The sequence below is a fragment of the Mustela lutreola genome, chromosome 13, assembly GCF_030435805.1.
Source record: "Mustela lutreola isolate mMusLut2 chromosome 13, mMusLut2.pri, whole genome shotgun sequence".
In the NCBI taxonomy this organism is placed as follows: domain Eukaryota; kingdom Metazoa; phylum Chordata; class Mammalia; order Carnivora; family Mustelidae; genus Mustela; species Mustela lutreola.
Window position 1 is genome coordinate 1150504 of NC_081302.1, and position 23508 is coordinate 1174011.

A 23508-nucleotide genomic window follows, 5' to 3' on the forward strand; every position below is an offset into this window, starting at 1 on the left:
GTCCTGTCCCGGCGCTCGAGGTGCGCCCTGCGGGGTGCTGGCGCGGCTGCCGCGGGCCAGGAGCACCGGTTGCTCACGCGCCTCCCCGGTGTTGAAACGTTACTAGGTTGAAGCCTCTGTATCGTAAACGTGTAACTGCTGTCAGGTTTAATTTTTTTGTCTTAGTCAAATTCCTTTGACTTCCATCCTAAATGGTTTTAAATTCTTATTCCTTAAAATGCTCTGTTCTAGGGCTCCTGGCTGGCTCAGTCTGTTAGTGTCCCACTCGGGTTGTGCTCTTCGGGTCCCGAGGCCCAGCTCTCCATTAGGCTCCCCGCTAGGCATGGGGCCTACTTAAAAAAATCTGTTCTGTGCGTTATCATTGAAGTCAGAAACTTTCATATTGCCTAGTTTGTGAGTACGTTTCTGTACCGTTTCTTGTGTGAAAGACGCCGCAGTAAAGACACCGTATCTTATTTCGAAGGACGAGTGCCTCGAGTCGTGGTGAATTGAGCGCGGCCCACAGACACAGCTGCTGGGTTCCGGGCGTAACCGCAGGCTTCACTGAGGGTGCATAGTTAGGTGCGGCACAGCTTGTGCGAACACTCGCTTATGTGGTCTGTTTTTTAAAGTCTAGATTTTTGAAAGCTCTAGTCAAAACAGTCAAGAAGTTTGTATCTCAGATTTGTTTAAAGAACACATTTGGAATGGCTCTCTAGCTGTGGCTAACAGGTGTTGACTTCCATGCCAGTGCCAGCGTGGGGAGGGCACGCCTGGGAGGCTCCTCGGAGAGGGGGAGCAGGGCCTTGGGACGCATCAGCAGGGTGTGCCGGGGACATTGCGGGGCGGGACGTCTTGCACCTCCTGCCTTCGCTGTTCCCGTCCTGGGTTAACTGTGTCTTGGCTTATTATATTTTCCACTACTTGGAATATTTTACTGAAAGGTACACTTTTTAAAGTCAAATTTTGGAAGAAAATGGATTGTCTGCTTTTTCCATGTTAAATTTATTGTATTATCTCTATTCCTTTTATGTTCTCATTAACTGAGATTATCATTTTTGTAGAGCATTTAATTACGATGAGAACGTCTCCTACATTAGTCACCTAATTTTACCTGCTATAGCTCAGTGTGATTGTAGCTTCTTGCTAACTCTGTGAAGAAGGACGGGGAGGGGTTATCTCTGATCTCGCTCGGGTGCTGAGTAGGATAAAATCCATGGGTTGGTCATGGATCTCCGGGGCATTGAGGTAAGGTGTCAGAAGCTTATTTAATATTTTTCTGAACTTTATTCTACACAGACAGTGAACTGAAAGCCCAGGTGTGCAGTCAAACTAAAGGTGAAGGGTGTTCCCCCGTGTCCATGCAGTGGAGACCGACTGTTCTCCCTGGAACAGCTGCTGAGTTTAAAGGATCGTGATGAGACTGGGTGTTTGTGAAGCGGGTCCCGTGGTGTGTGCTCTGGAGCCGGCGCTTACAGGAGCCTCCAGATGGCGTCCCTATGGCACATTTCGGTTTTTATTTTTTAAAATCTTTTTTTTTTTTTTTTAAGATTTTATTTATTTATTTCACAGAGAAAGATCACAAGTAGGCAGAGAGGCAGGCAGAGAGAGAGGAAGGGAAACAGGCTCCCTGCTGAGCAGAGAGCCCGATGCGGGGCTCGATCCCAGGACCCGGAGACCATGACCTGAGCCGAAGGCAGAGGCTTTAATGCACTGAGCCCCCCAGGCGCCCCCACATTTCTTTAATGCAGTAGTAAAGTTGTTTGATGCCATCACTGTCACCTCTGTGATGGCGTGAGCGGTGGTGCAGGCAGCACCGCAGAATAGATGGTGCCCCTCCCTTTAGAGCTGATTTCAGAGTCCTGCAAAGCAGTCCCTAACCACTCCCCTTTAGACGCGCACCTGCCGAATGCAAGGCGCTGCAGGAGACAGGCAGGCAGTCCTTATAAGGACTACATGTGGGCAGTGCCGAGAACACTCCCGGTGGGAAGCCAGTCCAGCAGTGTAGGGCGAAGTGCTCCGATTGCAAGGGTCAGTGAGAAGTGTCCTGTCTCGAGAAGGGGCCAGGAAGGGCGTGTGGCCTTCGTCCTTGAGGGGCAGGCGGGGTCTGGGCTGGAGGAGAGTGTGGGTTTGCTGGGGCATAGGGGCTGCAAGAGGGTGATGTGGGGGAACGCCCCCAACCCAGCACTGCTGGTGGCAGAGGTCCCGCTTAGATGGCCTGTTTCCGGTTTGTGCTGCCGGGGGGAGCGCTGGGGACACACAAGAGGCATCCAGGAAAGGGTGAACACACGCCCCATCTGTGTGCACACATACACAGTAGTGTCGGAGACGCGTTTGCATGGACAGACCGACTGTAGAAGATTCTTTGTGGGTCACCTGACATGCGTATTTAACCGGCCCCCATGGGGGGAGGTGAGTGTGGAAGGAAGGCCTCCCCCCACCCCTGCCCCCAGGGCGCATCTTCCCAGGGTGGGACCCAGCGGGCCAGTTGCGGTGAAGTGGCTTCAAGAGCAAGCTGGACCTCCTGGAAGACCACCCGCAGCCCCTTCCCGGCCTGGGGGTCCTTCCCGGCCCTGCCTCCCCCAGATTCATCCCCCTCACATCTCCCTCGGGAGGTTGGGCCCGGGAAGCTGCTGCGGAGCTAGAGCCGGAGCCGGAGTAAGAGTCTGCGTGTTCGACTAAGGGTTAGGCTGGGTGTAAAGGTCTCAACATACCGGTCACCAGCCGCGTAAGCCCAAGCCTCTGTTGCTCAGTTTGTGGCATCGATGTGAGAGTGACGCGCTGCTCAGCGTGTCCCCGATCGCTGCGGTTCAGTGTCACGGGACTTCCTAGGACGTGTTAGTTGCTCACGTGCTACTTAGCATTTGTGAGACTTGATTGTGTGTTCCTTGGCTTTTTTTGCGTTAAAAAAAAGATGAAGAAAGCTCGAGCGCTGTCCTGGGAGGCTCTCCCATCGCAGAGGACTACCCGCCTGTGTCGTGCTCTTCTTTCCAGGTGTTTACGCGCGAGTGTATGAGCCACTACCTGCGGGTGTTTAACTTCCTGTGGAGGGCCAAGCGGATGGAGTACATCCTGACCGACATTCGGAAGGGCCACATGTGCAACGCCAAGCTCCTGAGAAACATGCCCGGTAAGCCCGCCCCGGGCGGCCGCCGCACCCGCAGGGACAGCCAGTGCCGTCCCCTGGCTGAGAAGTGGCGCCTGCGTGCTTGCGGGCGTGCTGTCTGTGGGAAGGCTGTAACACTGCGGACCTGGGTTTCCGTGCAGATCGGGAAGAAAACTGCGTCACGTTAGGTTGTTCCAGACCACGAGGTCTCTCTAAGAGCTCTGTGCGTTTGCACTCTAGTGTTCACATAGGGATTTATTAATTGATTTTTAAGGAGAGAAAGCTGTTTAATGAATGAATGGTTCATTTAAAATTCACTTAGTGTGTTGATTAGTCTGTTTGGAAATTGCCTGAATGTTTGTTTTGGTTCGTAAACCAGGACACGGAAGCATTTGGTCATACTGTTTTATAATTACAAGCTGTTAGGAACATTCTCATGTCAGGTAGCCAGGCTTATTTTACGGTGTAAGTACTGAATACGTTCAATTATCTGTCTAAAACCTTTGAGAAGGTGTTTCAGCAGTGTGTCTTTCAAGAGAAACAGCAGTGATAGATTCTTAATCCTTTGGGGAAAGTGATTACTGAGAAAGGAGCCATTGTTGGACGACAGGCAGGTGCGATCCCTCCACGTGTACTAGGTCAAGGCTGATCCTTGAGCAGCTCCCAGAGTTCCAGAATAATGACACCCCAGAAGCCAGGGGGGCCGGTGTGTTGACCCGACCGGCAGTTTGTGTTGGCCGTCCCACGCCTTCTGTGTTCACAGCTGGTCTTTTCCTGGGGATCAGGATGCCCTTATGCTCCCGGCCTGGCTTCCTCTGGACTCACTTCTTAGAAAACTGGTAATAAGGACCCTCTGACACGGCTGTAAAGAAAGTGAGAGGGAACGTTTTTTTTAACTACCATAATGCTCGTGGCGAGGAGCTACTGCCTTCGAGTGTCTCTAGTGCATGTGGGCTTCCTGGCGGAGGGGCTGCTCTGTGTGGGAAGGTTAGGAGGGGCATCTGTCGCTCAGAGGGCCTTGCGGTCTCCTGGCCCTGCGACTGTCCCCCTTTGCCACGTTATGCTCAGGGTCACTTGCTGTGTCTGCTGGGTGGCCATTGTGGCTGGCCTTGCAGTCTCCCTGGAGGGCGTCGGTGCTGCGGCGTGAGTGGTGCCCGTGTCCCCTTCCTGCCTAAATGCAGACGGGCTCAAGCAGTGCATCCACTCTGTCCCCGTGCTGCTGTGCCTTCGCAGGAGGCGTCTGGGCAGCCCGGGCTCCGTAGCAGGTCCTGCTGTTAGCTGGCAGTGACCCGCGTCTGATCTCACCGTCCCCTCACCCGGGTCTGCGGGACCTCACTCTTGCACTGAGGACTCGGCAAGCTCTGCTTTCGACGCGAGGGTCACAGACGTCTGATCGGTTTTCTGCGTGTGGGAGAAGTGGACTTGGCCCCGCGTGGCGTTAATCACGCCAGTGGAACGTCGTGCCACCAGGGAGAGCTCTGTGGTAGCTTCTGTCACGGACCCTTTTCTTGTCGCTGAGACCTCCCCTGGAATCTGCAGCAGCAGAGTGTTGGCTCCTGCCTGGGTGTTTGTACCGTCCTGTCCTGTCTCTTCGGTTGCGTGGGTTTTCTTTTTTCCCGTGAATGTAGCTAACCGGATAAGCGTTTTTTGTAAGGATCCATCTGTTTGCATCTGAATGGTTCCTTAGATGGTTAGGGATGGGACAGCTGGGCCGGCGGGTAGGGATTCTCATTTTACTTTATGTTTGTGAAGCTGGTGCTGGGATTTCAGCTCCGAGTGTGCGTCGTCAGATGACTTCGGGGACAGATGACTTCGGGGACAGATGACTTCAGGGACGAGGTGCTGGTTCAGGGCGCGGCCCCCGGGCCCAGCCCTCTGCCTGGCAGGTGGCTGTGTTGCTATTGATCAGCGGAAGCTGAAAGCTGGGTGCTGCCTTCAAGCAGATTGTCCCTATGTTTTAATGTTTTTAATGCATTTTAAATGTTGAGTGTAAATGCTTTCTTTTGTCATTTGTGTCTTATTTTTCAGGAAACTGGTTTCTTGCTCCTGTTTCTGTTGGGGTGTGATGTTCATTCTTCCACTTATAAGGAGTATTTCAAAGTTGTTAGTGTCCAGGCTACTTAATGAGCTGAAATCAATCAGCTACTTCGTTAGGTCTTGTTAATACAGAAAATTGAGAAACATCTGCCAAGCGTAAGTCTGAAGCAAAAACACAGAGCGATCATATAAAGTGCTTCTGGAAACCACTTCCAGAGTTCTTCCCTCCTGTACGGGGTGGATAGCTGGCGTGCCCACGCACGGTGTCATTAGTACCCAGGTATCATTGCAGTAATGTTTGTCAAAATAACTTTTTTGGAATAAGTAGTTTCACTGGAAAATGATGTGTTTGGTACAGGAGTTTCTGATCGCTGTCTACCGCGATGCTGATGCCCGTTTCTGTACATCTGTCTTTCAGCTAGACAGAAAAGGTTGTTAGAAAAATCATTTAAAGATTTGGGTTCCAGTGGTATGGAGTTTTGTTGTTTTTGTTGTTGGATTCAGTTAATCTGAAAAGTATCGCAGTTAGTGGCAGCTAAATTTGTATTTCACCCGACGGCTAACAGAATGAAGTAGACAAACACGGTTCACTGAGCTTGTGTTCTTTCTCCTCCTCTGTGTGCGGGGCGGCGGGCAGGGGAGTGAATGGAGGCCCCTCCAGAGAAGTGCTATGACAATGATCTCTTTTCCGGTCCTATTCGGAATAAAAGTGAGCATGGTGGCGGTGGGAGGGGTGGTCAGGCCCTTGTAGGGGACTCACGGCCACGGGGGTGCTGCCGCGTTCTGCCTGTGTAATTGGCAGCTGTTTTTCTTTCTTGATTAGTATAATAATAATGTTCATCGTACGATGGACAGTGTTCTGGATTGCAGAAATGATAACTTAAAAAATGAGTAGACATTTTTCTCTTTAAAGTATCTCCCTGTGTGTATCAAGTTTGCATACATGGAGGAGGCTCCTCGGTGATTAGACCTTTATAAGGAGTTCCCTGTGCCGGACTGTGAACCGTCTGGTTCGTGGTCAGCGCAGACGCTGAGTGGCACTGCCTAGGCAGGCCCGCCGTCCGCCAGCACCATGCTGTGGCCAGGAGCCCATTTCCTTGTCTTCTGCCCCGGTTCCCTCATCTGGGGGCAGGGTCATGGCCGCAGCGCTCACTTCCTGGGGTCTTGGATCCTGGGTCTGTGTAGGGCTCTGACCAGTGTGGCCTGGGGTAGGGGTGGGAGGCGCCTCGCTGGCGTCCCTGCTGGCTGCCTGGTTGTGCAGAGGACAGCGGGTGGCGTTTGTGGGGCCCTCGTGGTGATGAGCGGTTCCGCATACGGGGGTCCGAGAAATCCTGCTTCTTGGCAACTTCTTCCAGCCCTTCACCTTGAGAAGTAAATCAGATGGGTGACTCGGTCGAGTCTGTTTTAAGTATTGTAGCCTCAGTTACACATACAGCTTGAATTGTGAAGAAACTGCTTTAGGGTACTTAAAACAAAAACAAAAAACAAAAAAAACGCAAGCTTTTTACAACTTTTAACAAAGCCGGCGCTGTTGAAGGTGCATCTCCAGACGCGCGGGTGCCTCCCCGTGAGGTGCAGCGCCGTCCGGTCTCCCCGGAGCCTGCGGGGTCTCCGTCGGCCGCGATGTTCTCCCAGCAGCCCGTAGAGGGCAGCACGGAGTTGCAGATGGACCTCACGCCCGCCCTGACTGTTCTGGTTTGTGTGCGGCAGTCTGCCCTGAAGCCAGCCCAGCGGCGGGGCGTTGGGTTTCTGTAGGACCCGGGGTCCTCATGGGTGTGGCTTGTACAGGCCACTGCGTGTGCTGGTAAGTACACGCGGCCTCTCCAGGTGCCATTGCCCGGCCTTCCGGGGAGAGGTGGCGCTGTCCCTGCCGCTCCGGCTCTGGGGTGAAGCCCCAAGTGGTGTTGTACGTGGCACTCGTTTGCTTTTAGAAGCTTCCTGATGCCATGACGCAGGCGACTCCCACGTAAAATAGCATTTTGTGACGCTCTTTTATGCCGAAAACAGTTTGGGTGAGTGGGCTTGGGTGTCAGGGAGCCCCGTCGGCCGCTCGGGCAGTGCCCACAGGAAGAGCACACGCACCCTTCGTTCTGGGCGCGCAGATGACTGTCCTTCCTGGGAGTATTGACACCGCCCAGGGACACCGGGGTTCCCGACAGTGGGGACGTCGGGGGGTTTGGAGCGCACGCTCGTCCCCTGAGGTAGCCTGCTGCAGCTGCGACGGCCCGACGCCGGCCCAGCCAGCAGGGGCCCCACGGGGCACTGCAGACGTTTTTCAAGTCTCTGTCCCACAGCTCTCTCTGTCCCGTGCTTGTTTCACTTCCTCGTCACACTTAGGGGGCCGAGGGCGGCTCTCGGAGAAATGCATGCGGCAGTCATTTGCCCGCGGAGCTAGTTAAAGGCATTTGGGCTGGAAACAAACATATGCCCAGTCTGACCCACACTGAAATGTGCCTGTGACCATCCCTTTGGTGGGCCCATCTGCCTGAGCCCTCCTCAGCATGGTGTCGTCCCCTTGCACTCTGGCAGAGTCTTTGATCAAAAAATTAAAAGTATGAACAGAGAATGGCTATCTGTGGTGACCTCTGAGCCTTTCAGTGGTTTTGTAATCTTTCAAAGAATAGGAACAGAGTCAGGGCTCAGGCCCATCTCCCTCCTGGGTCATGTCTCTCTCAGGGGACGAGGGCCCTTTCGGGCCCTCAAGGAAAGGTCACTTTTGTCTCCAGATCGCTGGGAGTCGTGAGGTCTTGCACAGCGGCAGGCGTGTAGTGGAAGAGCTGCAGAGCTGAGCAAATAGGCTTGCACAGTGAAATGGGCCTAATTTTCAGATGCAGTTACTGTATTTTATGCCGTCCCTTATCGGGTCCTTCCGTTATGTGAAGTAGCACATCTGACGAGACAGCTAAGCCCTTGCGTAGCTCAGAGGGCCCGAGACCGGCCATGGAAGGACCGCTCCCTGTGCGGAGGCGCTGACCGGGGAGGCTGGAGGCGGTGGTTTCGAGAGGGCGCGCACAGCCGTGCAGGGCTGGGGGGCAGCCTGTGGCGGCTGACGTGTGCCTGCGGCGTCTGACACGGCTCTTCGGCCTGCTTGCAGAGTTCTCCGGGGTGCTGCACCACTGCCACATTCTGGCGTCCGAGATGGTCCATTTCATCCACCAGATGCAGTACTACATCACGTTCGAGGTACCCGGCGCGCCCCTCCGGCCAGTTGAAACACGTCGTGTCTTTGTGTGGCGTACGTTGTCGGGGGTGCAGGACGGGGAAGACACACCTTATCCCTGAGTGTCGCGGTTGTGTCTCCTAGGTGCTGGAATGTTCCTGGGATGAGCTCTGGAAAAAAGTGCAGCAGGCCCAAGACTTGGACCACATCATTGCGGCGCACGAGGGCTTCCTGGACACCATCATCTCCCGCTGTCTGCTGGACGCCGACTCCAGAGTAAGCCCTGGGGACTGCTGGGAAGCGGGAGCAGTGAGAGTCTTCTCCTCTTGGGCTCCTGTCCCCCGGGACATCTTAGAAATCGCCCAAAGCCCACGTTAGTAGTAACTAGCGCTGTTTTAGTAATCGCTTGACATTCTGGGTGGGCTGTTTCCGAGCGGAATTAGAGCCAGAACATGCTCTGAAGTGGGTCTAGGAGGGCGGAGCAGGTAACCGCATCTGTCCGTTCGCTCAGTGTGACAGTGGTGTTATCTGTCGTGTCGTGCATGGAGCGAGCTGGGCGGCCGGTGCGAGGCCACAGCACACAGCGCCCGTCTGTGAGTTCAGGAGGCAGACGGCGTGAGCACGCACAGAGCGCTCCGGACTGTCCCTTTGCTGTCTTCTCCAGGGACCAGGGTCTTCTCTGTGTTCGCCTCCGTTAAGGGTGTGTCTGGCTGCACGGGTCACAGGATCGGCTGTTTGTCTAGAAAACTGTAGGGTCCTCGGTCCCAGCTTGGGCTCTAGCGTCGCTACCCCGTAGACCCCTGTTCCGGATGTTGCTGCTTCGTGCGGCCGAGCCTCGTGAGTTCTGACTTCATTCCCATGTCTGGGAAAGCAGCGAGCACATTGTTTTCTGTTGAAACGAAGATACTGTGATGTAAGAGCCAAAATTTTGTGTGCATTTTAGAGATGAAATGTGTGACTTCACAGAGATTTCCAGCTCGCGGAGGGCTGCCTCTGCTTCTCCCTGCGCCCTCCTCGAGGGAAACACGCTGTCTCTGCAGCCGCGGCTGGGAAGCGCTGTCTCCGTTGCTCGATTTTACTGCCACACCTGTCGCTCATCTGTGCAAAACAGTTGCTCAAAGGTGCTTCAATGTAGAAAGCTTTCAGAAATGTATGGAAACAGTGGCACACAAGTAATTTGAAACACTTTGGATGTAACTGATAATTCAAGAAATGCGTCCCCACGGCCTTTGAGCTTGGCCGCAGGGAGCGAGCCTCGTCTGTGTCCGCTGAGCCGCAGTCTCGGTGAGCCGTCCGGCGGGTGGCGCCCGCGCTGGAGGCGCTCACAGAGAACAGAGGGACGGCACAGCGCTGTCACGTGGGAAGAGGGGTGACAGCTGTGAGAGGTAAATGCTGTGATTCACAGAAGCCTGTCATTGTAGTGAGGGATGTGGAAGCAGTCGCTACCTCTGTTCCTAGAAGCTTCGGAGCCACGGGTCGCGTTTTACAGAGATGAGTGTCGTTAGAGTCTAAGCTTTTCGGGGGACCAGGCCATGTGCGAGGATCATGGCCGCACCGACGTGGGCCTGCGTGTGGGCCGTGAGGGGTGTCAGCGGCTGGCCACACTGGCGTTCCGCCACGTGCGCGTGTGACCGTTCTGGACGGAACAGCCGCACCTCTTGCCTCTGGAAGATTTCCAGTGCTGGGAACAGAATCCAGGGAGAAGCATATTCACCTGTGGCACTGTTTTCTGGTGGTCGCGGATGCTTACGTGCGGGGCGTCCTGGGGCGCCCCGAGTCCCCGTGAGCGCGGAGGGTGTCACGGCACTGAGGGCTGGATCATCACTCCGGAAGCTGCCCCTCAGACCGCTGTTCTGGACAGAAGCGAAGTATGTTTGGGGTCTCCCTTCCTGGGAGCACAAGACTGCGTGACAGGCGTGCGGCGGCCGCAGCGGGCAGGTGCGGCGCGCACGGGTGGGAGTCCCGCCTGTGCCTTGCCATGGAGGCCGCGTCCCGCCGTCCGCCGCTCCTGCCCCGAACGCGCGTTCCAGTCCTCCTGCCCGAGCCACGGCGGACAGAGCCCAGGCAGTCAGCTTGTGGATGAGCCGACTCCTCCAGAAATGCTCGTTCCTCCTGGATTACGATAAACAAGCACATTGGAAGAAATAAGGCTTCATTAAAAACCAAAATATTCGAGCACCCCCGTCTTTGGTTTTGCCTTTTGCTCGTCGGGTCAGACCCTTCAAAAGAAGCAGCAGCCTTGCGGCGAGCCCGGTGTTCTCCTGAGTCCTGGGCCGCCCCACCCCAGCCTCAGCGGCTGCAAGTTACTGACGTTTGTGGCCGTGTGTGGCCGACCCTTCAAGGGGACATGTTTGGGCCCGGTGGAGCGCGTCCCCCGGACGGGGCTGCGGGGGGTGTTGCACGTGTCCTCACTGGCCGTAGTGCCGTCCCCCCGCTGCGAGCCGTGCTGCCTGTTCTCGCCGCCCCGGCTTCCGCGCTGCCCCCGTCCGTGAGCACGGGGCCCTCCCGTTTCCCCGGCGCTCTACGCCTCGGTAAGGTCGTGTCCTCGTTCTGCCATAACCTCTTGCAGGTCTTTTTTAGGTTCTTAGCACCGTAGTTGTGGCATGTGGCTGGTTTGGGGGAATGTTACTCATTTCATGACTTTGATTTTTTTTATCCAATATTTTTCATCCCAGGGGTTTCTAGATCTGTTTCTAGATCCTGTTTTTACAAGGAAAGCCTGTTTTGTTTCTTTCCAGGGGGTCTGTTTCCTGCCTTTCCTTGCCTCGGGGTGCTAGGGGGGTCCCCCGGCAGCACGGTAGGGCCCCTGGCTCATGCCCGACATTAAAGGGACGTTCACCCTTTTACCGCTTGCTCTGGCGTTTGCCGGGAGATCTCGTAGGACGTAGATCAAGGAGGGGCCTTGTCGTCCGGGCGCGCCTGGATGTTTGTGTCAGTCGTGAGTGGCTGCTACGCTTTAACACGTGACTTTTTCTCCTGTGATTTCGAAATTATCTTTTCTCCTCAAATTGTTAGTGGGTTTTTAAGTCGCAGCCGGCAGAGGGTGGAGCCGAGCCTGCAGTTGGCTGTGGGGCGCCCTCGTCCGTCCCCGGACGTCTCTGCGCGTTTGCTGCGCATCGTGGGACCCCAGCCCCACCGGCTCACAACTGTCTTGGAGTTTGCCATTCCAGCTGGTGCGCGTCTGGTGTTGTGCCTGGATGTGCGCTGACTCACCGCAGTGAGCTCTGCTCCAGGGCCCTTTCTCTCGCCCTCTTCCGTGCCGCACCGGGGGAAGCAAGACTGATATACGGTAGCTGCCCGGGAGGGGCGCTGCGCAGCGCGGGTGGCCGGTGTCAGTGATGCATTTCAGTGTCACACCGTCCTCACGTACCTGCTGGACGCTGGATTTTAAACTTGGTGCTGAATGTGTCCTTTATCATATTACGGATCCCCTTTTTCATATCCTCCGTGGCTGGTCTTGGTGTGTGTGGCGCCAGTGAATCCAGTGGACGTCCTTTCTGACGCTGACGGCTCCGCGGTCTGGGGCCGCGCTGCGGTTTGGGGGGCCGCTGGCAGGGTGTTCAGTGCGCAGCACTGGGCCGCAGAGAGCACTGGGAGAACGCGATCTGACAGCTTGTTTATAGTCTCTCTCCGTCTCCTGTCCTCAGGCACTTTTAAACCAGCTCAGAGCTGTGTTTGACCAGATCATCGAGCTTCAGAACGCGCAGGACACCATATACAGAGCAGCGCTGGGGGAGCTGCAGAGACGACTGCAGTTCGAAGAGAAGAGGAAGCAGCGGGAGGTCGAGGTACGGCTTTTCCACCAGGGGCTTCTCCGTTTCAATAACAAGCTTGTCGCCAGCGTCCTCACGAGCACAGGTAGTTTCCCTGCTGAAATGGTCCTGGAGATGGTGTGCCTGCCTGCGTTTGGAGTCCTGAGAGGCTGTGACTGTTCAGGCGTGGCGGTCACCCTCGCTGTCACCCTGTGTGACCTGACGGCAGCGTGCCCCGGCATCCCGTGAGTAAGCCTGTGGCTGCTGCCGTCCACGGGCGCTGGTGGCTCTGCAGACCAGCCCTGGCACTGCACCACCTGGCCGGCGGACACACACGGACACATGGCAGCCAAAGCTTCGCATTGTGGCTGCTGTCAGTGACCTTGTGGAATCCGAGACCTTGGGCTGTTGAAGGTGTCCTCATGGTTCTCTGCTTCCTTTTCTCTTTCCTCTTAGGTTCATAATGATGTTTCCAATTCAAGTTTAGGCTTAAACGGACTTCATTTTCCTTATCTTCTACACTGGAAATCCTGGTTTTGAATGTTAGCAGGTGACCACTTGCTGTCTGACAACCCCTCCCCCAGGGCACACGGACGTGCGCACAGCTGTCCCCACGGGCAGACCCCAGCAGGCTGGCAGTGGGGCGCACAGTTTTGCACCTCGGAATCCGGGGTCTAGCGCACTTGACGTGGTTATGACTCCCTGGACGGTACGCCCCTGCTCAGTAGGCAAATGGTTTTAGTTTTGCTTTTAACTCATAAAACAAAATTGAATTTAATCTTGTGAAGTACTTACCTGGTTCTGCAGTCAAATCTATGACACAGATCTTTGCTGCTTCCTGCTCTGCACCGTCTGTGTCTTGCAGCCCAAAGACCATGTCACCGAGTTGGGGTGTATCAAAGGATGGGACATTACAGATACGCTTTGGCTCGTTCCATAATTGCAGAGTTCAGGTATCGTTCTGATGAAAATGTTGTAAGTCTCCACGTTTACAAACCACCGGAGAAAATCATGCAGTCTCTCGATGGATGAGCTCGTTGGACACTGAGGAGAGTCTGCTGGAAGGTTTCTTTAAAAGGCCCGAGTCAAAACCTCATGCTAATGGTGCTGTCCTGGGACGAGACCCAGGCCCGTGTCTCCCCGTTCAGCACAGCGGTGGCCGTGGCCGTGGCCGTGGAGGCCCGCCCGTGCTAGCAGCTGAGACAAGGAAATGCAGGTGCACACACACGAGCGAGCAGTTTCGTTCTTTTTCTTTTTGGGGATGTGGGGGCAAAAGTCATGGTTGTGGACATAGAAAATCTAAAATAATCTTTAGGTGAATTAATAGAATAAGTGACTTTATCAAGGTGGCTTAAAAGAAGGTCATTATGCAGAAATCACTTTTATTTTTATCAGCCACAAACAAAATAAAATTTTAAAATATGCCTTTAAAAGAGCATTAACGTCTACCGAAGTATGGGTAAGGCCGCAGTTAAGGAAACTGTGAAACAGACTTGGCGGCCGACGGTCCTCGGGCCGGGCCTGGCCTCCCGTGTCTCCCCGGAGGTGGGGTGTGACGGGAGTAGCCGTGCTCGTGATTTCCACGCGGTCTGTGGCGGCGCGTGTGCTGTGAGGGAGCGCTGAGTAGCGGCGTAGATCACGTGGCACACGGAGCCCGAAACGCGTGCTCCCTGGCCCCTCACGCCGCATCGCAGGGGTGGCAGAGGGCCCCTCGGGAGGCAGAAGCGTAGACTGTGTTCACAGGAACTCAGATTCAGTGCAGTCCCAATTCTAATCCCCAACAGTTTCGGGTTTTTTTGAGGGTGTAAGTTTTGGGGGGAGGGGTAGAAAATGGTGATTCTGAAATCTATGTGCAGATACCAGGGCGCGGCTCGAAGGGGGCGGATTTTGGACAAGCATAGACGAGATGGTATGCATTTGTGGTGGAGTGTACATACACCCTCAAGATTTCCAAAATTAGAGCAGTGAGAACAGTGAGCTCAAGCAAGGACAGTCCGGAGCAGAGTAACATCCAGAAAGAGCCCTACACATTCTGGATCATTCGTTCTCGGCTGAGAACAGCGGGGAATGGAGCAGTGGCAAGTGGTGTTAGGCGGCCATCTCGACCCTGCCTTGCACACGCGCGAGCACCGTGAGGTGGGCTGTGAATCTGCACATGAAGGATAAAAGGCTTCAGCTTCCAGAGGGTGCCAGAAGGAATAGCTGTAAAAGAAGTAAAAGTTTTATCCTTGTGTCAACGACGAGATAACTCTGCTGATAAAAAGACAAGAATCCCGTGCTGATTCCTGTATAGGCCGAGAAGGCATTTAGACTCCGCATTCGTTAAGAACCATCCTAAAAATCAAAGTAGACGTCTCTCCAGTACAGGAAGATCAGCCGTGCCTGGAGAAGTGGCAAGAGCTTTCCCACCGAAGTCAAGGGTGAAGGGGTTCCGGTTCGTGGAACCGTCTGGTTCTGCTTTCACGCGGCAGGTGTGTTGGAAACCGTTGGCGATGAGGGGGAGACACAGGCGTCGCTTTCACTAACGAAAGCCTGGTTAGCTTGCGACGAAGGATGGAAAGTGTTCCGTGTTGTGCAGTGTGGTACTCCAGGCCGGGGTTCTCTGTCTTCCTGCGTGTCGATACGGAGGATCTCTGGGGTCTTACTAACCGGAAAGAGTGCGCGAGAGCACAGTTCGGTGCCGGCAGACTCTCGGGAGAGGGCGGAGCGGCCCGGAGGGCGTGGACGGCGGCCGCCTCCCCGCGCGCTCCCTCCCTCCAGCCCAGTCCTACCCCGGCAGCTTCTTGTGCCCAGATTGTAATGTCATCTGGTCCTTCCGATCTTTCAGGGCCGGTGGGGAGTGACCGCAGCGGAGGAGGAGGAGGAGAACAAGAGGGTTCAGGAATTCCGAGAATCGATCCCGAAGATGTGCTCGCAGCTGCGGATTTTGACCCACTTCTACCAGGTGCGTGTCGGCGACAGCACGGAGCCCGCCTCACGCCGTTTTTCTCCCGCTCAGCCTCGCTCTCAGGACGAAGAAAGGAGTCCTGTCCGCGCAGCCCCCACCCACAGCGGGGCTCGGGCTCGGCTGTGACCTTCCCAGGGATCCTGGGCTGTCCCGGGCCGGGTCTGGTGGTGTCCGCGGTGGGGGGCAGCCCTGCAGGGCCGGGCAGAGCCGTGCGGCCGCAGGGCCCCGTGGGAGCCCGGGGTGAGGCCGGAGGGCGCGCAGGTGTGCGGGAGCGGCTGCGGGGTCGCCAAGCGTGCGAGGCGGCGGGGGTTTAACATGGCCCATGACCCCGGAGGCTGGGGGAGCAGCAGGTAGAGCGCACGCTGCTGTGGGTTTCTGTGTTGTGGGTTTGGTCTGATTCTGTTTCCGGCGTGATTTGGTGATGGACATACAGGTGAGAAGGTCTTACGAAGAATTTTTATGTTCGGTTGTTGGTAACTAATTAGACAAGCATCGACTTTGAAACCTTTAGAAATGACGTTTCTGGGCACTGATGTCTCCACGTGGGTCGTGATTTAGAACGAAGCTGCGTCCCTGTTCCACGGCATACGGTTTGCTTCCTGGGTGCTCACGCTTGCCGCGGCCGTCTGCAGCGTCACGGCGCGTGGGCGGGCGCGCTCCCTGTCGCGGGTGCCCTTCCTCTGGCGTTAGCTACCACAGCACCTTTGTCAGAATGCTTCCTGAGTGGTGGCAACGACGGGATTTTGTTCAGGGCAGAAGCACCAGACGGGTGTTTCAGTAACGGAAGAGCTGCCAGACCCCGTGTCGTAGACACCACCTGAGTCCCCGTTTCTTAGAGCGGGAGCGCGACGGTGAGTTCCACGCTCTTGGCGAAGGTGGTAGTGCGTCCGCAGGGGTGATCTGCAGCCCAGAATGTGTGTCCCTGTGCTCACTTCGGACAGAGGTGGGGGTGGTTACACATTCTCCTGTGAGACTTGACACTTTTGTTTTATAAGCTTTTTTTTTTTTTTAGAAGATTTTATTTATGTATTTGACAGACAGAGATCAGAAGTAGGCAGAAGAGGCAGGCAGAGAGAGAGGGGGAAGCAGCTCCCTGCCGAAAGCCCAAGCAGAGAGCCCGATGCAGGGCTCGATCCCAGGACCCTGAGATCATGACCCGAGCTGAAGGCAGAGGCTTAACCCACTCAGCCACTGAGGCGCCCCAACACATTTGTTTTAAAGATTCAATTTATTTATTTGAGAGAGAGAGACAGAGAGCACACGAGTGCTGGGGAGGGGCAGAGGGAGACGGGGCAGCAGACTCCCCGCTGAGCAGGGAGCCCGATGCGGGGCTCGATCCCAGGACCCTGAGATCAGAACCCGAGCCGAAGGCAGAGGCTTAACGACTGAGCCCCCCATGCACCCTGCAACTTAATACATTTTTGAAAAGTAATCTTAATCTGTATAATCCCAGTTTTACTCAAATTACGGTCTTTATCTTTCTCAGTCATGGCCATTGAGCTATCTTTTCCTTAATAGAAATGAAGTCCTTCTCTGTTCTCTGACTTCTCCATGGCTGGAACAGCCTGGGATCAGCAGCTGCCGCCATGCATGGCTCCCGGGCAGTCCCACGCAGAGGCCGTGGCCTGAGCACAGACGCGTCCCCCCCAGTTTCTCGTAGCGAGCATCACGCATCTTCACCTGACAGGAAGCCACTGCCTGTACGCTCAGCACTCACATTCCTTAGGGCCTGTCCCGAAGCCGTCAGTTTCCCGGAAGGACAAAGGGGGTGTCCATGGCACCCCACTCTGTGCTCGCTCAGGTGCGAGTTCTCTAGTGCCACGTACCCGTGTCCCCGGAGCTTGGAGAGGGACTGAGGTGCCGTTAGGGTTTGGAAGGACTCGTGGGTTGTGGTGTTTCAGTGGCAGCGTCTCTGCAGACGGGACCTTTTCCAGATGTGCAGGCAGGGAGACAAGCTTCCCCCTACTTTGGACAGCCACACACCCCCTGGCTGTGACTCAGGAGCCCGGCAGCGATGGGGTTTGTGCCCAGAAGTGCCTCGGCCCTGCAGAGAAGCAGCCGGTGTTTGTCGTGTGCGAGCTGGAGGGAACTGCTGTCATGTCCCCGCGTCTCTACAAGCCCCCTGAGGAGGAGGTGGCTTAGCCACACTCTGCCTGGTCTTCAGGACAGTGACTCAGCCCACATCCGCAAGGAACGGGGACCCTGTGGTTACGAGTTAGAGGGGTATCGCTTCTCTTGTTCTCGCTTTTGCTTCCGGCAGGGCCCTGGGACCCGGTGCTCTTCAGCTCAAAGGAAGGATGAAAAGCGTAGCCCTGGTTTTATGTTGAAAAAAAGAACAGGCCTTTTTTTTTCTTTTTCTTTTTTTTTTTAACATCAGCAGCTTTGCTGTTTTGCTTGTTTTTATAGAACTTAGGGCAAAAAGGACGTTCTTTTAGGTAAAACGTACTGATTGTGCATTCGCGTCTGTGGACGCGGCTGCCGTTGGCTGGATGAACCTGGGTTCCTGGGGCAGCCGTCTTCCCTTTGGGACACCTGCCGCGGGGCGTGTTTATGCAAGTCCGTCGGTCTGGAGGGAGAAACCAGCCCAGACGAGGCTGCGGCGGCATGTGCTGTGGAGGCCCTCCTGAAACGGCTCTTCTCTTTCTCCTCAGGGCATTGTGCAGCAGTTTCTGGTGTTGCTGACGACCAGCTCCGATGAAAGCCTTCGGTTTCTTAGCTTCAGGCTGGACTTCAACGAGCACTATGAAGCCCGAGAGCCGAGACTCCGGGTGTCTCTGGGTTCCCGAGGGCGGCGCGGCTCCCACACGTGAACCCTTCCCTGTCCTCACAGGGAGCCGCACGCGCTGGGCACTGCATTCCGAGACCGACACATTCAGATCCTCAAGGCCACTGGCATGTCCGCCTTTCCTGCCCACGTGTCCTTCAGTATTTTCGATGGCGTCTGTAGAGTCAAATCCAAATTCGCCGAGGCGAATATACTTGTAACCTCACCAGTTACGATGCTGGTTTGCACTATTCAGGTTTATTTTTTGAAGTCGTCATAGTAGAGAGACACCGCACTTGGTTGAGGCTTCTGAAGCTCTTCGCGATATAATTTATATTTGTCACTTTCTAAAAACTCACAGTTGCTTTTAGAGAAAATTAGAGCAAATGGATGTTCATCAGTTAAGACGGTGATGTCATTGCTATTTTTTTAACCTCCTCTTTAGAGGGAGTTTTTGTTACATAATCTAATTAAATTGAAACAGAATGTCCCTACTAAGAAAATATATAGAGCATTTTATTTTGGTTTGTAGTGTGTAAAATATTAACCTCTGTAAGAACGCTTATCCTTCTTTCCAAGTCTATCTTCTTTCAAAGTTTACATTTTTATATTTAATTTACTCCTTCAGATAACTTCTAAACTAGTGTAGACCTGGTTTAGTGGGGGGCGTGAACCGGACGCCGCGAGCCTCCATTTCCCCGTCTGTCGCCGAGGTGGGATGTGAATACGGATGACTAGAAAGTTAACCAACTATTTTATTTTCAGATTCTGATAAGCATTGGGAAGAAACGGACTTGAATAATGAAGATTTCCTTTCTCCTTGCCTATTTTTTCATTGTAAATATTTATATACTACTGACCAGATGTGGGGGAAACTGTTTTTTGTAAAAACGTCATATCAAGTCACATAAATCTGCCTTTATGATGTTGCATAAGTGAAACTTAAAGAATTAAAAGCAGTTATCTTTCCGACGTATCCGTTCTTCCTGGAATGAATGCTCTGCAGACACCGAGGTCGCCTGTCAGGTTTGCGGGTGGGGAGGCGCGTCCAGGCGTGAACTGTGCCGGGGATAAGACCTGGGAAATGCCCCGCGTGCAGCCTTGGGGCGGAGCAGAGGGTGGGGGGCACCTGCCATCAGCTGTTGGCGATTCCCGCCCGGGTCCCTTTCCGACCGAAGGGGCGGTTAGGAGTCTGGCTCTGCAGAGACGAACCTGTGGTAAAGGCTAGAACTTCGCGGGACACCAGCTTAGTCTTAGTTTAAAAATCTGTAAGATTGGAAATTGGATGCGTGTATCTCTATGGGACCGTTTCCCAGAAGGGACGGGGTGTTGCACACGGGTTTCCCCTGCCTGCCCCAAGCCGGTGCACCTGTGTGGACTCCAGCCAGTCCAAAGCCAAGAGAGCAAAGCAGCGACCACCATTAACTTCTTTTGAGGGGTGGGGGGCGGTTTGCACACTCCCCGACCCCGAAGTGACCCGTCTTGGGCTTTTCTTAGGGCACATCTGCCAGACAGGACAGGGGCCGGCGGGCGTGGTGGCCGGGCACAGAACCAGCACTGAGTCTTCAGCAGCGCGGGCCCCCTCGGGGCAGGGGCTGAGGGGCTCTTCCGTGACGGCACAGCGGCATGATATGGACTTCGGAAGAGCAGGGGTCGCTTCTGTCTCCCAAGGGTTTTTTTTTTTTTTTTTTTTTTTTAAAGATTTTATTTATTTATTTGACAGAGAGAAATCACAAGTAGGCAGAGAGGCAGGCAGAGAGAGAGGAGGAAGCAGGCTCCTGCTGAGCAGAGAGCCCGATGCGGGACTCGATCCCAGGACCCCGAGATCATGACCTGAGCCGAAGGCAGCGGCTTAACCCACTGAGCCACCCAGGCGCCCAAGGGTTTTTGACCTCGGAGCCTGTTTTTATTTTCTTTAAAGCACTTCCCCTTTAGTCCTCCGTAGAAACCACTCTGGAAAATGCTAATTTGGGACTAAAACGCCATTTGAACTGAGGAGCCGTCACATAAGTGGGAATGATTTGTGTGGGTTTTGGAGGTGCTCTCTGAGGGGCCTCCCAGTGGGGCCAGGACAGCCCTGGCGGGTCTCGGGACAGAGTTGCAGGTCTGGCCGACGGAGACAGGGCCACAGAAGGGCCCCGGCAACCAGAGGGTGGTGTGTTTGTGGACGAGGCCTTGGCAGAGCTCGTTTGAGACCCCACCGGAGATGCCCCGTGAACGGGCAGGGCTGTCACGGGAGCGGGGTCTCTGCGGTGAGGAGTCGGGGCTCCCCACTTGGTGGTTGAGGTGGGAGAGCCTGTTGCAGGGGTGAGTCCTCTCTGGAGGCAACGCTCTGTTGTGGCTTTGGGGAAAGGGTTGTGCTAGCTTTTCCGGTCGTCCTGAAGGTTAGAGACCAGTACGCACCGGGTCCGGCTCTGAGCAGCTCTTTCTTTTTTTCTTTTTTTTTAAATATTTTATTTATTTATTTGACAGAAAGAGAGAGATCACAAGCAGGCAGAGAGGCAGGCAGAGAGAGGAGGAAGCAGGCTCCCCGCTGAGCGGAGAGCCCGATGTGGGGCTCGATCCCAGTACCCTGGGATCATGACCTGAGCCGAAGGCAGAGGCTTTAACCCACTGAGCCACCCAGGCGCCCCTGAGCAGCTCTTTCTAAGCGGAGCTGTTGAGTTTCTGGTGGACGGGGCACGGCCCGCCTGTCCAGCTCCGTGTTCCTGCCATCAAGACGCCTCTCGCTGCCCAGGAAGGTCTGGGACTGTGGCTGCAGCCACAGATCACCCCCGGTCAGGACCGATCTCCCTCACGTCCTGCTGGGGTGGCAGGCTGGACTGAAGCGGGGAGGGGAGGGCGCCTCTCGCTCCTGCGTACGTGTGTGTCACCAGCAGAACTCGCGGTGGCGTGATCCTCCCAGCCCTATGGGGAACGTGTCCTGGCTTGGTAGGACAGGACGTACGGCCAGTGCGAGCCTCCCACTTCCCAGGAGGAAAGCACTTTGATCAAACCGCCACGGTTGTGCTCAAGGTGGGTCCGAGGCACAAAGTCTGTGTGAAGTGTTGAGTGTTAGCAGTGGAGGTTTGGACCACAGCTGGTGAGCGAGCTGGTGGCCCAGGGCGAGTGTGGCTCGTGGCTGGCAACGCTGGTGCGAATGCTGTGGCCACCTGCAGGGAGGACAGGCCTCCTGCCGCCGTCATCCCGGAGACTTGAGTAGAGCTCAGCGTAGCCGGCGGGGCCTCCGGGGGCAAGAGCTCGCGCACCCTGCTCGTGTGTGTTCGCACGGCGGCCCTGGGCATCAGGATCCGCGGATTCGCAGGTGTGTGGAACGATCCGGTGCGCGCAGCTCGCACGGGAGAGGCAGAGCTGCTCAGTTCTGTGTTGGTGACTCAGGCGGAGTCCCTCGGGTCTGTGCGGCTGTGACACCGTCTGGAAGGAGCGATGGTCCTTCCGTGACCCTGCTCCGTTTCAACCACGTCTGCTCTCCGGACGCTGGCAGCCGGGCAGGTCATAAACTGTCCTTCCCTGCGCTGCGGATGGGAGACGCCGATTTCGGAGTCCCGAGCTCAGTTTGTTTCTAGAAAATCGTGTTTTCTTTTAGTGCTTTAAATTTGTTGGCATTTTTATACCGATGCCCTGCAGTTACTGAAACGCGCGTGTCTGAGTTCTGGCCCTGTCCGGCGTCCTGTCCGGCGTCACTGTCCGGCGTCCTGTCCGGCGTCCTGTCCGGCGTCACTGTCCACGGCCTCATTTCACCGTGCGCCGTCGCCGTTCTTCCTCCGCAAACCCCTGTTCTGTGCTCAATGCCTTCCGCTTCCCTCGGTTTACTGCTCCCAAACTGCTTGCTTACGGAGCTTCTCTTTCTCGCTGTGTTTCGGACGGACCCACTCTCTGCTTTAGCTGGGGTTACACCGCAGGTTGGCGGGCCGCGTCCTTGCGTCGGTAATTCCTAGTCCTCCGTGGCTCTTACGGTCTCCTGACTTTGGATGCGGTCACAGCGCAAAGTGTCTAGGAAGTTGGCTTTCTTTTTACTCTCAATTTTTTTTTTTCTGAAAAAGAGGAGTAATAGGAAAACACACAGAAATGTGTCAAACCAGGTATCGAAAAACAGAGCAGCAGCACACGCGGAGAGCAGGACACGAGAGCGCAGGAAGCCTCAGAACCAAGTGCCCAGCGCCGCGGCTGTGGGTCCTCAGAGGTACGTTAGCTGATGACTCGGCGGCTGCTTTGGGCAAACCGTTCGGAAAGAAAGTTGAGAGCTTTGGCTCCTACCACACGAGGAAGCACGTTTCCTTGTGGGCGGCCGTGCGCGCCGTCTCTAGTGTGTGTGCAGAAGGAGCGCGGGAGCGGGTGCGGGGAGTCGGCGGGAAATGCCTTCATGTCCCCTGGGGCCAGGAGAGGAGACAGCTGCAGCGTCCACGGTAGGCTCACGACGGACGTCTCCGGAGCGGGCTGCGGTGCTCAGCGCATGTCCCCCTGCCCGTGAGTCCCCGAGGGCCCGCTCACTCCGGAGCTCGTCCTGGGGCAGGGGGAGCCGGCGGGGCCGCGGTGGCGTCATCTCTGACATCGAGCAAGTTTTCCTCGGCTTATCTGCTGTGACACTGTGTCTGTTAAAATATTTGCCTATGGTTTTTGGGTTGTTTTCTTACAGTTTTGAGAATTCCTTATATATCCGGGTAGAAGTCTTTAATCAGAGAGGTGATTTGCAAATGTTTTCTCCCAGTTTAAGTCTTTTTAAACACCTCGAGCCTCCATCAGGCTCTGCTCGAGAGTGTGGGGATTTTATTTCAGGCCGTGGCATGGACAGAGTGTCCTGGAGGTGCAGCTCGCGGGGACAGGGCTCCAGGCACACGAGTACCCGCAGAGAGTCAGAGCGAAGCTGCGGCTCCTTTCTTGTCATTTCACCACAAACTGAAACGCGTCCGAGGAAGCGGTTGTCTCCGGACTCGCCTGCAGTGAACAAGCGTCTTCGCTGCGATTGTCGCCGCGATTGTGGTAGTTTTCATTGGTCGCCTGGGAGCCACAGCTGTTTGTTTGGAGCTGCCTGTGGGTCACACGTGGCTGGGACACTTGAGACACTTGTGCCTCCGCTGAATTGAGATGTGCTGTAAAGGGCAACACAACGCAAATTCCAGATTCTTAGGACGAAAAAAGAAACGTAAAATAACTAAATATTTTTTCATACTGTTACATGTTGAAGTGATACTTTGTGTGTTTGCGTAAATAAAATATATTAAAATTTAATTTTGCGAGTGTTGTTTTGACTTTTTAGTATTTCTTCTGGAAAATTACAGATTACCTGTATGTCTCCTGTGTATTTCTGTTTCCGTTCCAGGACTCCACTCAGGACACCACGGGGCATTTGCTTGTTCCTGTCTCCTCAGGCTCCTTCTGGCCGTGACAGTTTCTCAGGCTTTTTTCTATGATCTGGACAGTTTGGAGGAGTACTAGTCGGATGTTCCATAGAATGCCCCTCATTTGGGTTTTGTCTGTTTTTCTCGTGATTAGATTGGGATTTGGAGCTTTGGGGAGGAAGACCACGGACGTAAAGTGACTTTCTCATCACGTGGAGCCCGGGGAGCGCACTGCCGGCGCGGCCGCTCGCGGTGGGCGCCGACGCAGGTCACCTGGCGGGGTGGGTTCTCATCCTGTGCTCGGAGGAAGTGGCCCCCTTGTGCAGCCCGTATTTAGGGGAGAGGGGCCGCCCCCATCTCCTTGAGGGGGGGTAGCTACATCAGTCATGGGAAATTCTTCTGCATGGGAGGTTTGTCTCCTAAT

General features: G+C 55.1%; 1 protein-coding gene across 2 annotated transcripts in view; it reads left to right on the forward strand.

The window, feature by feature from the left end:
* TUBGCP3 (tubulin gamma complex component 3) overlaps positions 1-18721 on the forward strand; it is a 65702-nt gene extending 46981 nt beyond the window's left edge. For both annotated transcript variants that reach the window (XM_059143779.1, XM_059143780.1), the window contains exons 17-22: positions 2974-3109; positions 8217-8305; positions 8427-8558; positions 11930-12070; positions 14862-14978; positions 17633-18721. In XM_059143779.1, coding sequence (XP_058999762.1) covers positions 2974-3109; positions 8217-8305; positions 8427-8558; positions 11930-12070; positions 14862-14978; positions 17633-17791 — 774 coding nt within the window. In that variant the 3' untranslated portion in view covers positions 17792-18721. The remainder of the gene's footprint in view (positions 1-2973; positions 3110-8216; positions 8306-8426; positions 8559-11929; positions 12071-14861; positions 14979-17632) is intronic.
* The last annotated feature ends 4787 nt before the right edge of the window (positions 18722-23508 follow it).